Source organism: Ananas comosus, linkage group 2 (genome assembly GCF_001540865.1).
Source record: "Ananas comosus cultivar F153 linkage group 2, ASM154086v1, whole genome shotgun sequence".
Lineage (NCBI taxonomy): Eukaryota > Viridiplantae > Streptophyta > Magnoliopsida > Poales > Bromeliaceae > Ananas > Ananas comosus.
Genome location: NC_033622.1, coordinates 15,692,322 through 15,709,344, shown reverse-complemented (window position 1 = coordinate 15,709,344; position 17,023 = coordinate 15,692,322). Strand labels below are relative to the sequence as shown.

At 37.9% G+C, this 17,023-nt stretch overlaps 3 protein-coding genes across 3 annotated transcripts; 1 reads left to right on the top strand and 2 right to left on the bottom strand.

The window, feature by feature from the left end:
* Positions 5,519-8,246, bottom strand: LOC109706525 (pentatricopeptide repeat-containing protein At5g48910-like). The gene has a single exon (XM_020227429.1). The coding sequence runs from the start codon at positions 7,573-7,575 to the stop codon at positions 5,665-5,667; it is 1,911 nt and encodes a 636-aa protein (XP_020083018.1). The 5' UTR covers positions 7,576-8,246; the 3' UTR covers positions 5,519-5,664.
* Positions 8,403-11,355, bottom strand: LOC109706526 (protein FAM32A-like). Its single transcript, XM_020227430.1, has 3 exons — positions 11,226-11,355; positions 10,405-10,554; positions 8,403-8,933 (listed from the first exon to the last, which is right to left on the bottom strand). Exons 2-3 carry the CDS (start codon positions 10,550-10,552, stop codon positions 8,674-8,676), a joined length of 408 nt encoding a protein of 135 aa, XP_020083019.1. The 5' UTR covers positions 10,553-10,554; positions 11,226-11,355; the 3' UTR covers positions 8,403-8,673.
* On the top strand, positions 13,538-15,458 carry LOC109706572. The gene has a single exon (XM_020227498.1). The coding sequence runs from the start codon at positions 13,626-13,628 to the stop codon at positions 14,913-14,915; it is 1,290 nt and encodes a 429-aa protein (XP_020083087.1). The 5' UTR covers positions 13,538-13,625; the 3' UTR covers positions 14,916-15,458.

Below are 17,023 nucleotides of genomic sequence, written 5' to 3'. Positions count from 1 at the left end.
CATTTTTCGTTTTAGTCTAACTATAGTTTTTACAGAAATACTATTTGATTAAAACGGTCGACAAAAATAAATGTAACTTACTTTTTATTTATCGACTCTTTGAATGAATGAACTTTTTTTTTTTTTCCTACAGTGGGATGACTCAATCTCAAATTGTACCTTCTGAAGTAGAACAGTAAAACATAATCCATTAATATTTCATTTGGATCTAGATGAACGTACTGTTTTTGGTCATCTAAAGATCCAATCCAGTTCACATTCATTAACATGTCCAAAGAAAAATAACATGAACCAAAGATCATATGTAGGCATCAAATTTATTGATATTTCAACTGGGAATGGAGGGTTTAATCCTCCCATCTTAACGTGCAAATGACTCTCCCACCTCCAAAATGCCTTAACATTCCTAGGATTTTTCCAAATAATTAAGTCAATGATTACCATGATTCATATCTCTCATACACAAAACTTTCCATATTTGGCATACCCTATACAAATAGAGCAGGACCCCATCTTTAATTAGTTAGTAGCAATTAAATCTAACACAAACTTAGCTCACGTACGTTAACACATCTAATTTGTTAGATTGAGAAATTATTAATTTTTCTAAACCCAGCTTCTAAATTATTCATATAGTGTGCGTTTCATGCTTTTTATGTGTCGGGGTATCTGCGTGGATGCTTCAATACACATTTGTGGACCACTCACGTATATACGTACGTGTATAAAATTACGCCTTTGATATGGATCATACGTGTGCCAAGTACTTTGTACATTAATTAATGTATATACTATACATGTAATTAAACAAAAGGAAGTGTATATATTTGCTTTTGCCAAATAAGATATTTGGCACCCCGTATTCTTCACTTTTAAAAACTTTGTATTTCTAGCAATATTTCTATTATTATATATGTGTTTTTTTTTTTATTTTACTAATCGATTTGCAATATCGTAAAATTACCGTAAAATTAGAGATATGTAAAGATTACAAACATAAAGTTTTTGTGCGTGTGCGTGTGCGTGCGCGTGCGCGCTAACAGGTAATTTGTACAGAGACTAATGAGTTCGAGTCTACAAAACATATCATTTAGTTGCAAAGACTAGATAAATATATATCAAAAACACAATAGGAGAAAATAAGATAATAATTTACTTGCCTTGGTAATCAAACCAATTGAAACTTTCTCTAATAAAATCATGTCACAACCTCCATAGGGTCTTTGCTAATATAATGTTACCATGCTAGGATAACTTTGAGCCTACCACTTGAGATGCTTTTGTTATATGGCATTGGGAATTGTGCTTTGCTTAGTCGACCTAACTTTAGAATAATGGAACCCCCGTTGCATGTACTTTTACTTTATTATTATTAATTAACCCCAAAACTTAATTTAAGTGTAAGAATGCAATATTACTCCCTCTACTCTCTCCTCATAGCAATTCCATCCCTTTACTTTAAATTTAAGTTTCTTAATCCGCTAACATAAAATAAAAAACTTTAATTTTTTAAAAAATTTCAAATAGTTTGAACAAAGATTATATTGCAGATAAATAAAAGTTCAGATGCTAAAATATATAAGTAAAAAGTACAGCGACTAAGTTGACTATATGAATAGTATAGGGACCGATAATATGTGCATATATATTTTTACCTTTATTATTAATTAAACTACTATGAGCCTTAAGCTCCAAGACATGTAGCTGTAAAACCTTAGAGGGGAAATGATTTGGGATGATTAGGTGTGAAACACAAGTTATTTCTCTCTTTACCTTTTCTCACTGTACAAGTTACAACAAGCCCCTCATCCTCTTTTCTTTCTCTTTACCTTTCCTTTAATTTACCTTACCCACCTTTTCTTAAAGGAGTCCCCTGCTACAGTATAAAAACAATGGACAAAAAGATCCCTCTACTATGTGAATTTAAAGAAGAGGACTTGGAAAGATGGAATGGGTAAGAGATTATTCCTTGCCAATCTTTTGTATGAAGTCCCCTGAGCTATTGGCCATTTTGAACCATGCCCCTGAACTTTGATTTTGTTGAATATAAATACTACAGCATCTTTCTCTCCGCTATCTTAAACTCTTTGAAAAAAATGATTATTTTGTGAAATTTAGCATGATATCAAATTAAGAGATTCTGAGTTCGAGTTTCGTCAGGCTCCTAATGTAATTTAATTTTCTCTCATTTAATTTAAGTCCAGACGTGAGGCGGAGTGTCGAATTTAAAAAACCATTCTCTACTAGCATATAATTTAACAGATTTTCTTCTTTCTGTCGGCGGTTTTTTAATTTTTTTCGGTTTTTTTTCCCATTTTGCTAAGCTTCATTGTGCTATTAGCCGTTCATCATTAATTATCAACAAAATTCAAATTTCCTTCACCCACCAAAAAGTAGTTTAATACTAAATTTTCTAATTCAATTAACTTAAATAGTAAGTGGACTTTAGGTGGGGCACTTAATTACCACAACATAATGTGGCCAATTAAAGATGCATGTAGGAGTAAACAAATGAGCAAGTGTATTTGCGATTAGTTGGCATGGCTCTGCTTTTGGGAAAAGCTAAAAAAAAAACTAAAACAACCAAATCCATCTTAAAGCACAAGACAAAGCTACTTCTGCTGAAGGATTCGACGAGAATCTCTTAAGCCATATATATATATATATATATGTATATGTACGTGTATATATATACGTGTATGATACAATGAGATATAATGAGACTTAATTTTCCCAAGTATTTTACTAAGAGAGTTTGTGTCGGTGAGATGGTCTCCTCTAATTAATATACAGTACCATGCATCCCACGTTTGTTGACTAGAAAATTAACTCAAATGTACACCTACACAGTGCTCAAATGCCCTTTTAAGTGATTATTACTCCCGGTCCATTTAGTAAAAAATAAAAACAAAAAAAAAAGCATTTATAAACTAGGCCTAAAATTAAAAGATTAAGTGAACCCAGATCATATGATCAGGTGTGGACCCAGAAGTGTGGCGCTTAAACAATGCTTCGAGTGACATACATTTATTTATGCATTAGTTGAGACACGGCCTATAAAATGAGCCCCAGAGGAATTGTGCAATATATTTCGATACATACATATATATAGTTTGTATGTTTTATTTTTGGAAACAAGTCTAGGTTAGGCGTTCCTCGGATGGGTTATCATCATTAATCATAATCACCAGCAAGGCATGTGCATTTTTTAAGCTTGATTATACGCACTTGGCGTACGCTGATGGTCTTATTTTACTAAATAAGAGTGTTAATTAACTAAATTGCAAGTTGCTAAGCACCTTGGGGGGATATAAATTGTTTAGTAGTTGTATTAGTTAAATACTTGTCCCAAGGGTACACTATGACTAGTTACGCAACCCGAGTTTTTAATAAGGCCCATTAATGATTGGCATTGAGCTAAGAAATGGTACTGCTTCACTGTTCTAGACTATTTAATAATTAATATGCATATTCAATTTTTACAGGATATATTTTGGAGAGAGAGAGAGAGAGAGAGAGAGAGAGAGAGAGAGAGAGAGGTGAGAGATGTGGTCCACATCCTTATGTTTGATTGTAACCTATTTTTGTGCCTATTTCCCCGTATAATCATATATAACAGAAGCTTGATTTGTGCACAGCTGGTTTAGAAAATAGAGGATTTCGAGTGCTTAACTACTGAAAAAGCCCTATTAACAAAGTATACGCATTACCAACCGTCCCTAGAGCAAGTAACAAAAGATTTGATAGTTGATACCCGAGACCTAAGTTCGAATCCTAGTTGGTTCACATTTCTAAGTTTATTTCTAAATGAAATAAACGAAGCGGATAGCTTGCTATCTATCTCTCAAAAAAAAAAAACAAAAACAAAAACAAAAAACAAAGTATACATATTTAATCAAATTTAGCAAGTGAACAATGATCAGTTTCGGTGAATTTCTCCGTCAGTAGTAAATTTGGCTCAGTTAATAACATAACTCTTAATCATTGGATGTGGATAATTGAGCTTAGATAACATTTGTGACTCTTGCTTACTAAATAAAGAGAGAGAGAGAGAGAGAGAGAAAAAAAAAACCATTTGTGCATTGCTCTTTGCATAATATCAGGGCTACAAGGGTTCCAATCACAGAAAACCTTCTTGCAAATTTTCTGCAAGATATAACCCCTTTATTCGAAAAGGAAAAGCTAAAAGATTGCTTAAACCACATGTTCCACAAGTGGAATCTACCTGCCTGTTTGTCCCCCTTAAAACTTATGCAATAATATTATTTTGAGTTTTAGCAAAGCATAATCCTTTCAACCAATAATTTGCATAAGAACATCCAAAACGGATCCTTGGATTCTCAAAACCCATCATCACTTCAATACAGTTGTAAGCGACGTCGCACCATTATAAATAATAATCATGCATGGATGGCAAATTTCATTGCTTACTCAAAGAGGTTATAGACTGCCTAACTGAAATGTCCCTCAAAATGACTAACCATTGTATGCAATTATTTTCTCTTGTAAAGATAATGAGAGAATTGTGATAAGATTTATGAACAGGAAATCAGCCAAAGATGTAATGAGATGCATACAAATCGCACATATAATAGCTTCTTTTTTGAGTTCAGTTACTGATAAAGGCAGTAATAAAAGAAGTTCGTCAGATAATTCAAATCAAAATTTGAGAGCTATTACTTGTGCTTTTGTTTTTGAGTGTATGATCTTTTAATTTGTGGCAAAACATATGAGCCACAATATCTCAGGCATAACATTTGAAGTGTGTACATCAGAAAACAGCATTCATGTGCCCTATGACAAACTCTTACAGCAGAGGAGATCTGTTTGAACATAATAAAGTTTGATGAACATTAACTTGAGTTGGTTGAGATCTGTTTTTTCTTCTTTTTTTTTTGACTTTAAGAATTATCCAGCTGTGGATGTCTGTGGATGGATCCCCCAGGAACTAGATGTGATTGCTAACAAACTGGAGGACAACTATTGCTCTAGAGATTTGTACTATCCTTGTTGTAATAGAATGTCACTTCCATCTCCCATCCTTCCCCAGCTGGAAACCAATTTCCAGGCCCCTACTAAGGGACTTATTCTCATCAATCTTGTGTAAAGGTATTAGGCCCAAGGATATTCAAGAACCACTACTTTTCTTCCATTTGTGGAAGTTCAAGAAAGCTTTTTCAATGGCATTTATATGAATTATTCTCAAATTCTCTCTAAATTTATCATGTTTATCATTTTTCGAACTATCTATAACAGTACATGTCGGTTGAATAAAAGTTAGGACTATGTTTTCATCTCTGTAATTTGATTCAGTTTAAGTGCTACCTTACCATCTTATCAATTTAAACCAGATGCCTTAGTGCCAAAGTTCTTCTCAACTTTTCAGACTATAGGATAAGATTAGATCAAGATAATATTTGGTTCAGATCAAGACTCACCTCGATCCTCTGTTTGAACTTGAGCCATTGACACACACCATCTTACAACTTACTGGTTTATGCTCTTCTAACAATTCCTCTGTTCGACAGAATTTGTCATCATGCTTTTAGGTAGGAATATTCACAATTGGAGCGCATGAAGAACTTAAACCTCTTATATTGGAAAAGAATATGAATGAACATTCACATAATCCCCTCCCTGCTGCTAGTAAATCAAATTAAGACGCTACCAGTAGTCCATACAAGAACAAGATCCTTCTCTAAAGTGATGGAACCGGTTTGCGTCTCTTACTATTATATCCCTATCGTATATCATGCTGAGAAGCTTAATAGCCGCATGACAATCCCCGCAAACTCGCAGGTTCTTCACGATCCGAATGGTGGTGCCCGGACTTGTGCTAATAAGTCCGAAGGCTATTGCGAGCTTCTCACTATGGAGAGCTAATGAATTCTCCTTCACTTCCTCCTCCTCAATATCAAGAAGCACTTGGGTAGTATCAGCCTCATATCCTTTAAGCTTCAATTTCTCCCCCATCTCACTTAACATCTCATAAATCTCTCTCTTCCTTGGATGACCATTATCTCCTGCAATGAATTCATGAACCACACCATCTAGTTCAATAGAACTACACCCTGGTATTTTCTTAATCCCTTTATCGGACATCATCTTTCTCACCTTATGTACCCCACGCCAGTTACTCGATAACGCATATATGTTCGATAATAGTACATAACTAGCATTATCATTTGGGGCCACCTCAATGAGCCTAAGTCCGGCCTTCTCACCCAGCATAAAGTTCTTATGAATCCTACAGGCCCCGAGTATGGCTTTCCACATCACAGAATCGGGTTCAAATGGCATGGTTTGGATCAACTCTTCAGCCTTATCGAACAAGCCCGCACGGGTAAAAAGATCCACCATGCAACCATAATGTCCAATGTCGGGCTCGATCCTGTAAATTTCAGTCATTTTCCTAAAATTCCTCATTCCTTCGTCAATTAATCCTCCATGGCTACAAGCATTTAACACACAAGCAAAGGTAATCTTGTTCGGCCCCACTTTGGAAGATTCCATGGTGGAGAAAACCTCGACGGCTTTTAAGCTGTGGCCGTTTGCTGTGAAACCCGATATCATAGCATTCCAAGTATCCACACTCTTACGATTCGTAGCATGAAATGTATACACTGCACCCTCAATACACCCGCATTTAGAATACATATTAATCAACGAAGAACTTAGGTTCTCATCGAGCTCAATTTGGTTTCTGTTTATATAGGCGTGTGCCCATAAGCCTTGACCGAGCGCACCCAAATGGGTGATAGCGGATAGCACGCTAACCAAAGTCACGCGATTAGGGCAACATTCCCCACTCTCCTGCATCGATCGGAATGTATCCACCGCCTCCTCAAACTCGCCCATCTCAATATAATACGCCATCAGCGTATTCCAAGAGACCACATCTCGAGCCGGCATTCTATCAAACAGCTCATGGAGAGAGTCCCCATCCTTGTTATCAGCATAACCTTCAAGCATGCTGTTCCACGCAACCAAGTCCAGTTCAGTAATTCCATCAAACACCTTGCGAGCATCGCGCACGACACCGCACACTGCATATAAATGGATCAGTTTGTTGCGCGCATGGGCATTCGAATCGATCCCGCGCTTGATTGCATGGGCGTGGAGCTGCATTCCGGCGCGAAGAGCGTGAATTTGGGTGCAAGCTTTGAGTGCGAAAGTGAACGAGAAGTGATCGGGCTCGGCCGACGCAAGGAGCAATTCGCGGAAGAGATGAAGGGATTGCAGGGGATGGTTTTTGAGAAGGTACCCTCGCATTAAGGTGTTGTATATGAACATGGGCGGTGGGTGGTCTCGGAATGTGTCGAGGAGCTTCGCGGCGAAGTCGAGGCTTCCGCCGGGGGAGACGGCGTAGAATTCGGCGAGGCGCCCCGCGGAGTAGGGGTCGGAGGATTGGGAGGTTTTGATCATGAGGGCATGGACTTGGGTGGCCTCGCGGAGGTGGGTGCAGAGGCGGAGGACGGAGAGGTTGGGGTTTTGCGGCGGAGGGGGTTTCGGTGAGGAGGTGGTGATGGTGGGTGGAGGGATTACGGAGAAAGGGAGTGTCGCTGATGAAGCCATTTGGGTTTGGTTAGGAATTAAGAATGGGGAGAGAGAGAGAGGTGGAAGAAGAGGAGAGGGGAACGGAAGTGACCGTTGGAATACCGTTGGATATATAAAGCAGTGTTGTAGAGATTTTTGGATTTAGATCACTAATAAGTCGAAAAGCCAATCTTCGTATGTTTGTGAATGGAAGTTGGAATAACCAAATCTCGTGACTACGGTGTTGAAACAAACAAGATTTTGCTGTACTGATGTTAATATTTCTTCTTCTTTTTTTTTTTTTTTAACAAATAATATCCGATTTTGGTGCGGTTGTATTGGGAGTTTTCATATGTAAAATAATGTATCAAATAGCAGTTTACAAAATGTGTCACTAACCATGCGAGTCCGTGAAGGTCTCTCCATACTCTCACCTCATAATGGGAACTGAGATTCGATGATCCAAAAAACGAACATTGGTCCCTTCAAACCTGTGTAACAGAAGTATTCAGATTCTTCTCCTTACCAAGCAATAGATGAGCCCTTACGCTTAAAACGGACAAGTTTTTCTCAAAGAAAGAAAAAGGAAAAATAGAACAGAGGTTCAAAGATTGAGAGCAAATTGTTTAAAACAACACAACAATGCATGAGCAGTGCCATTTCATGATAAACATGCAGAGTGCGTAAATCCATTTATTTCCTATTGTCTCAGATTCTGGCCATAGATAAAAAGGCTCGCCGTGATTACACCAATTTCATGATGCACTTTACAGTACATTTAAATATAGGCCGCATTAAACCTGAACTAATTATGACAATTATGAAAAGTAGTGCCAATAAATAGGACTCTAAATAACACTATTATATAAACTCAACTTGAAGCAACCAGTTGATATAAAATCAGACAGAATAAGCAGATTCGTCAAGTACACACAAATATCAGAACATGAAAACACCATTACGGAGAATCTTGGATTTACTACCAAGATTTAACCTAAGAGTCTGTGCTAGCATAGTAATTCTCCCTATAGTACGGTCTCAACAGTAGAACATCATAAAGAGCACCACACAGTTCGCGATAACCGAAGAACCATCATAGCGGTGTGATATATTTCCACTCAACCCTACATAAACAAACTAACCAGGACCGACTTTCGGAATGTCATAATGCTCGCTGAGGTTCGCAAGATACTGATTGAACCCCTCAATCCGGTCACGATGTGATTTATTAGCGGTCTTTGCCAGCCTATGCATGTTGATTCTCTCCCTCTGTTCAATATATCGTCTCTCAGCTGGCGTGAGGTGTTCATCATGTGTCGGTGGATTTTCTTCGCCCCCAAGCTTTTCGGTCTTTGGCAAGTCTTCATTGGTTTCAGCTAATGACTCCGAACTTCCACCTAAAAGTCAAAATTACCAGTCTGAATGCATGAATCAGATTTAGCTAAAATTACCAGGAATACAATTTCACTTTAGGGCATGTTTGTTTCGACGTAAGTAGACTTGGGGTGGAAGTGGACTTGGAGTTGAAGTGGAGTTGGGGTGAAAATTAATTCACTTCTGCGGTTTGTTTCTAACCGTGGAAGTGCAGTTCTGTGAGTTCTGTTGTTTGTTTGGTAGAAAGTAGATGACGTAAAAAGTGTATATCTCCATCCCTGGTATAGTTACCTCCGAAGTGAAATTATTGTTTATTTTGTAACTTATAATTAATAATAAATTATAATAAATAAAAATTAATATAATTATATATGTATATAATTATATATATATGTATAATTATAAAATAAAATTTTAAAAAATTATATTATTTGTTTGCATATAAATTATAATAATGCAACAAATAAAATTCTAAAGTTAACCCTAACACATTACCCTAACACATTACCCACTCTTGCTTTATTTTCGACTTCACCGAAATTGACTTCGCCCCCGTGGGAGGGCGAAGTCAATTTCACCTTTTTGGGTGAACTAGACTTTCGGGCGTAATAAAATTACGGTGAACCAAACAACGGAAGTGATTAGTTTTCACCGAAAATTACTTTCCCTTCCCACTTCCACCCCACTTACGGTAAAACAAACAGACCCTTAATGGAGAAAAAAAAAATCTAACAAATGTGTCACATGATAGAGAAGAACATATCTAATATTAATGGCAATCTTCAAACTGGAGCAATTCACACCCTGATGAAAAGATTAAATTAATAATTTCTACCCAAAAATATACTATCAAATTGCATAGCTCACAAGGTTGATGGGATCCTATAAAGACTCCAGAAAGAATTTGTTCCGCCTGGCAAGGCCAAGAAATTGATCCATTGATATTTAGTTATGAGAAATAGAGTATTATTCACATATTTATTAATTAATTTATTATTTACTTCTATTTCATGCAGGAGTGCAGATAAGGGAGGGGATTTACGGTGAGCTAGTCGGACAAAGAAAATAGTTAATATGGTCGAGGTTGCGGAAGGTTACAGAGACCTGCACACTTGCATGTCAAGTAGCTGATAATATAATACAAGTGAGAATATAAAACAAAGTTAGTCGACCAGTTTAAGAGGTTTTTCTGCTACAATTTATGGCTTTATGCTAGTTTGCTGTTTATCTGCCCCTAACCAAGATCATTGTACCTGATCCACACCACAGCAGGTTAGCAGCAAGTTTAAAATTCTTCTTACTTAAAAGAGTATACATGATGTGCAACTTTACGAGTTTTTACATGTTAGGCGCATCAACCAATACAAATTCTCAGCTCTACTACACATGTGAGATTGCTAAACACAACTATTATTGATACGACCCTTGTTAATAGACGAAGCATGTAATAAACTATGAATAATAGCAACATTGTACTAAGTACAAAAAATTAACCTGCTTGAAGTTCATTATTTCCACTTTGAGACTCTCCATCCTGATGATGCTTGTGTTTCTTTTTCTTCTTTATCCCACCCGCCTTAACATCTAATGCTTTTCCCTTCAGCTTAAGCTTCCCAGGAACAACATTTTCATACGAAGACATTGCTAATATATAAAAAGAAGAAAGAGAGGAAAAAAATAAAGATCAAGCCCTCTAAAGAGTATAGGATAATTTTTTTTCGATAAGAAGATCAAACGCTTTAAGATAACTGAAATTTTCAAAATTTTCAAAGAAAAGAAACATCAAACTACTGTAATCACCTCATGTTTTCTATATAGGATTTGAATGATGAACAGTCCAAAAGTTCACAGAATCATCAATAGAATTCAAATTTAGTTTCTGCAAAATTCACAGCTTTTGCGGTAAAAACTTACTCCTAACAACCCTTCGTAGAACAAATGGATTATCAATAAGAGCAACTAATTAAAGCAGGATAAAATAAGAAAAAAAATAAAAAGAAACGAAATGAGGATCATCCAACTAGTGATTTTTTTTCACCCAAATAAATCAACACAGTATATACAAATCAATCCTGATACTCTTTTTTCATCTGCAGGTACCTTCGAACCCTAGGGTTTTTCCTTTTTCCTTTTTCTTCCTACTTCTAGTTTCGCATTGAATCGGGGAAATCCCCAGATCACGGACCAAAATCCAAACCCTAAAACTACAAGCATACAACAATGAAACGACGAATCCGGCGTACAATTAAACAATCAAACGAAATAAAGAAGAAAATAAAATAAACACAAGAAATTCGAAGAACACGGCGACCAACCTGGTGAGGATTCGGAGAGAAGCGGAGAGATTGTCGAGTATACCCAAAAAAAAAGGGATAGCGAGAGGGCGTACCAGTTTTTTTAAAAAAAATTAATTAATTTTCATGGTTTGGTTGGTGTGGGACTAACCCCATCCGCCGTTGACATGCTGCTTTAAGAGTTGTGCCAGTTATGTGATGGACGGCGGATGAAGTAGTCTGATGTTGGGGCCATTCCCCTGATAAAGAGTGGTGAGTGAGTTGGGCTTCTATTGGACCGGGTATAAAGTGCGCTTACTAAACCCGATCCTAAATTAGAAACTAAATTTTGGGCTACAAAGTTTTTTTGGACCCTCCATTTAGAAGAGTCAAGGGCCGTGAGAGCTCCATTTTACGATTGTTTCATTTTGAAAATTAAAAACGCTTTTGATTTCGAAGGACTAGTAATTTAAGTAAGCCTTGCGAATTATACAATTTTTAGGATCCTCTAAATAACCTGGTGTTCTATCATTTATGTGAATTGTTGGAGGTGCTTTAAATGTGGTTTGATGTATCATAGAGGATTATAAATTAGCTACACAATGATTTGGTGTGGCAATAATGATAAGCATCAATGTGTTAAATGAGAGAGGAGATGTACAAGCAATATAATTCGAATTCATCATTAGGTATTGTTCATAATATCGATTTGGTGGGACTAGTGAATTCTACAGAAAATTTTTTTTTATTTTATTTGAGAGATAGGTAGCACGCTACCCGCTTCATTTATTTTATTTAGAAATAAACTTAGCAGAAAATATAAATCAAATAGAATTCGAACTTAGGTCTCGAGTACCAACCACCAAGCCTTTTGCCACTTGCTCTAGAGACGGTTGGTAATTCTACAGAAATATTGATTAATGCTTTAATATAACTCTATTTGTTTCATGAAGAAACAGAATTTTTACAATCATAGCCTAAGCCCCCGTTTGGTTCGGGGTTAAGAAAAAGTAGCTATTCCAGGAATAGGGTTAAGTTCAGGGTTAAAATGGTGTTAAAAAATTTTTTTGTTTGGTTGGAGGTTGGAGTTAGTCTAGGATAGTAAAAAAAAATGTTTGGTTGGAGTAGGTGGGATAAGAAGATAATGATTGATAAAGAAGAAAAATGTGAGAGCTCGGGATGCGTGCGGGGTTAAAGTTGGGAGGGGGAGTGGGGTTAATGATTGATAAAGAAGAAAAATGTGAGGGCTCGGGATGCGTGCGGGGTTAAAGTTGGGAGGGGGAGTGGGGTTAATGATTGATAAAGAAGAAAAAGGTGAAGGCTCGGGATGCGTGCGAGATTAAAATTGGGAGGGGAGTGGGGTTAGTAAACCCCACTAACCCAGTTTGGGGTGGGGTTTACTAACCCCATCCCAAAAGAGTGGTGTTTGGGTATAAATCGAGGGTTAAGGGGTTATTCCACCCCTAACCCCTTAACCCCCAACCAAACGGTGGCTAAGAGACACTTTACGGCGTAGCTACAACCAAAATTTTATACTTTGATTTGTAAATTAGCATGTTTGCTAGCGAAGAAAAAATGCTGTTTTGTTAGGTAAAGAGAGGCACGTAGTGCTACAAATTAGAGTCAAATTAATAAAAACAAAACTTTATGGTACGCACAAGTAATATCCAGAATATATTTTTATTATACATTTTGCAAACTAGTAGTCAGATGACACGGACTAATCAAGATTACATAGCGTGATTGTAGAGATTATTATACCACTAACAATATTCCAAAAATATTATACATTATTAAAAAAAATTTGAGAGACTATGCACAATAAAATATAATTTCTAAATAAATAAAGAAAAAAAAACATGATTAATAAGAAAACGAATATATTATTTATGATCACCATATTGTGCTATCAAAGTGACACATCAACTAAAAGCCTAAAAGAAATTAATTTTCCAAATCTCTACCGATGGTTTTTCCCCTATCGTTACATCAATACCGTCCACACGTCGCTATTCCCAACCTGGCACATCCCTACGCCCGTTCCCAACCGTTCCTTCACCATGGTGTTATTCTCACCGCACCTCGCCCTTTTTAGAAATTTAGCAACAATCCTTTGTTTTTTTTTTGGACAAAAATTAGTGACTGTGTTTCAAAATGTAAGTTAAAAAGAAAACAAAAATTTGGCAAATAATATTCTGAAAAGTTTGGCGCGTATCGGTAGATTTTCGACACATATTATACGCCTGAATTGACCATTATGCGGAACGCGAAATTCCCAAATTACCCCTTCCCCCTCACGTGCGACTCACGTGCCTCCCGGCGTATATCAGAAGCCAACGCCCGTAGCGTCCCCAGAGAGCGAGCGTTTCTTTCGACCGCTCTCTCTCTCTCTCTCTCTCTCTCTCTTGCGTTCGTGTTTCGTTTACGTTGTCGACACCAAAAATGGCGGATTCGATCTCCTCAGATCTCCTCCTCCCCCTCGAAGAAGGCGAAGAAGACGAAGAAGCGCGCCTCGAATCCGTAGATCCGCTCCCCTTCCGTCGCACCGGCGACGGCGATCCGTTCGTCCCCGTATTCTCCGCTGATCCCTACGAATCGGAATCCGATTCCGATTACTCCGATCGCCACGCCCCTCTGTCCCTCGATCTGTTCAATCGCCGTTGCCCTTTTCCTCACATCGCGATGGATCCCTTCCCCGAACCCCACGACGAGGTAGGATCGAATTCCTTGGGTTTGAATCTATCTCTAGGTTTAGGGGGTGATGAGAGCGGTGGAGAATGGGATGAGGATGGAGATCGGATTGTGGTGGCGGCGGAAGCGGCCGTTTCGGATTGGGGAGGCGATGATTTCTTTTTGGGGAGGAGGGGGAATAGCTTCGCATCTGAATCCATCGAGTTTTCGAGATCCCGCCCTGTGGATTCCGAGGGTTTGAGAATCGCTGCGTTCGACTCCGACTCCGATTCCGATTCCGACGGGCAGATAGTCGCCATCGGGGCGGATTCGGATTCCGAGAGCATCGAAGACCGTGATGCTATGCCGGAGGATCTCGGCATCCCTCTGTGTTGGGATTGCCTCCAAATCGAGGATCAGAGGAGAGATCCCAACGAGGATTTCGAGTGGGAGGAGGTGGATGGCCGGGTCGATGAGAGGGATGTTCTTAGCATCACAATCGTCGGCAATGGCAGCGGATCCGACGAGGTTGGGGAATTGGATCAAGAGGACGCGGATCTCGAGGAGGATGCGGTGCGAAATCTTGAGTGGGAGGTTCTCTTGGCGGTGAACAGCATGGGAAGAAATCCAAGGGATCCTGATGATGTAGAAGCCTACTTTGTGGATGACCACGAGGGTTTCGTTTACGCCTCGGATTACGAGGCTTATGAGGTCTTATTCGGCCAGTTTGTGGGCCACGACAGCCCTGCCAAAGGAAGCCCTCCGGCTGCCAAGTCGGCAGTTGAGAGCCTCCCGTCGGTCGTGCTGACGGAAGAGGATCTTGCTAAGGATGGCATCCAATGTGCGGTTTGTAAAGACGGGATATTGGTCGATGAGAGGGTTAAACAGCTTCCATGCTCGCATCATTTTCACGAGGAGTGCATATTACCTTGGCTCGGAATGAGGAACACATGCCCTCTTTGTCGCTATGAATTGCCTACCGATGATCCTGAATATGAGAAGTGGAAGGCGAGAAGTGCCAGTGGTAATGCACCTCAGGATGAATTTTCTGTGCTAGTATGAATTGCCGACGCATAATCCTGATATTCAGAGGTAAAATCTGAACGGATTTTATTTCAGGTTTTGTTTTTGAAATATTACCTGAAATTTAGGGCTAGCATACGCAGTTTAAAGAATGAGGTAAAGACGGCGGATATCTTTTTCTTGTATGACTGTCATACAATTTGTTGGCTATTCTGTTTGTTTCTTCTTTCTTTTGCAGAAAATATAGTGCTAATTACTACTTCTATTAGAGGTTTCCCATGGGACAGGGTATTTGTTATATTGTTGAATACTGATAAATTTCCTAATAGCTTTGTAAGGCTGTTATATTTTATGTTACATTAAACATTATAGTACCTGTTGCTTGAATATGAGGTCTATTTGATCAACTGAAGAAGTTTTCTGGTGGTGCGGTTGAAGGTCACCTTTTTCTTGGATAAGAACTCACCTGGGATATTCTCCGCTATAACAGCTTTTTGCTATAAATTAGTGAGTTCATTTCTCATGCTTTGGATTAATGATTTGCATATCATGGTGTAATAAAATATATTGGTCTATTGGATCTGTCTGTGGTTTTGTTTATTTGGATCAAAATGGCTTGATGAAATAATTGTCTCTCATTATTTGGGTGTATCCCCAACATGAACTCAGCCTAAACGGGATGTACCCATGATCATGCATGGGTCTAGATAGTTTAATTAAAATTGTGGGCATTGATCTGGGCTTATAGATGTATGCTCTAGCATTACAGCCAAGTTATATTGATACGGGAATTTTTTATGATGTTTGATTGCTTTAGAAAAATCTCTTCTTAATTGATACTTGTCTATTGGGATTGTTGCATGTACTCGTACTCGTATGCAGAAGCGTGACGGTGTAAATATTATTATAAAGTTAGTACGTGTATCCATGCCCTTCAAGTCATTACTTTTTTTATATTTTAATATTTTTTATTTTTTTTACATTCATACCCCTTTATAAATTAGCTTTTGGAGGATAAAGGACATTATTGCCTTTGTATTCTTCACAATTTCCTTACTGTTCTCAATAGAATCTCTTTGTAGCTATATCTTCTTGTATTCTTCACAATTTCCGTACTGTTCTCAATAGAATCTCTTTGTAGCTATATCTTTTTGGTTAAAATGGCTATTTCAAAACAGTGGTTAGGATTTAAACACATTAGACATGGTCTAAACAGACCTTGCAGATGGAATGTGACAGCAAATGCGTGATTCCAAACAACTAATGATTTGGAGGGGCATGCATGCAATTGGTAACTTTACAACAATTGCCAATGGCTTTTCTTTTTGTCAGGGCGTGCATAAAGATAGTTTCTTTACAATGCTATTGCCGTCGTCATGCACATTTGTAGGTTACATATATGGATAACCTTCGTTCTCTTTCACTCAATTGATTTGTTTCTATTTCCTTACCATTATTCTCCGTGACATCTAGTTTTTTTTTTTTTTTTCTTGTTTTGTTAGTGTTTCCTTTCATTCTTTGTTTGGCATGAACATAGATATTCTAGTGCCTTTCTTTGATCTCATAAAATTGTTTTGATATAAACATAGGCATAAATTTTCATTTGTTTGGTCTTGATATGATTTTCTTCTTTTTCGACTTTGAGTCGAATCTGGAGTCGCACACAACCTGAACATAATAGGGGTTGGATGCTGCTTTAATTTCCCTCACTTTGTTTATGTTGGTATGGGTTGGGGATGAGCTCGCCCAATCCCACAAACCTGATAAGCATATCAGCCTAATAAGCATAATAGTGGTTGCCTTTATACTGATTTAATTTCCTCACTTTTTTTATGTTGGTATGGGTTGAGGATGAGTTAGCCCAATCCCACAAGCCTGATAAGCATTTCTATGGAGAGTCAGAGACCAAATTTGCTATCAATTTCTTTTCGCAAGGCTAAAATGAGTGCTTGCTTTGGTGGTGCTACAGGCCACAAGTTGTAAAAATGTTCCATGTGAAAATATGATTGCTCTATCAATTGCATTTTTAAATTTTAAGGTTGTATTTTGTTCATGTTTGGATGCCGGCAATTACCTTCTTGGAATGGTTTCATTGTGAAACATATCCACATACCCGATATTGTAGAGTCTTTACATATGTAATTAGG

Excerpts from the sequence above, each read along its gene's own strand:
- LOC109706525 (XM_020227429.1), bottom strand. The coding sequence starts at position 7,575 with ATGGCTTCATCAGCGACACTCCCTTTCTCCGTAATCCCTCCACCCACC.
- LOC109706526 (XM_020227430.1), bottom strand. The coding sequence starts at position 10,552 with ATGTCTTCGTATGAAAATGTTGTTCCTGGGAAGCTTAAGCTGAAGGGA. Across the intron at positions 8,934-10,404 it reads AAATAATGAACTTCAAGCAG|GTGGAAGTTCGGAGTCATTA; the intron begins GTTAATTTTTTG and ends TTTGACTTTTAG.
- LOC109706572 (XM_020227498.1), top strand. The coding sequence starts at position 13,626 with ATGGCGGATTCGATCTCCTCAGATCTCCTCCTCCCCCTCGAAGAAGGC.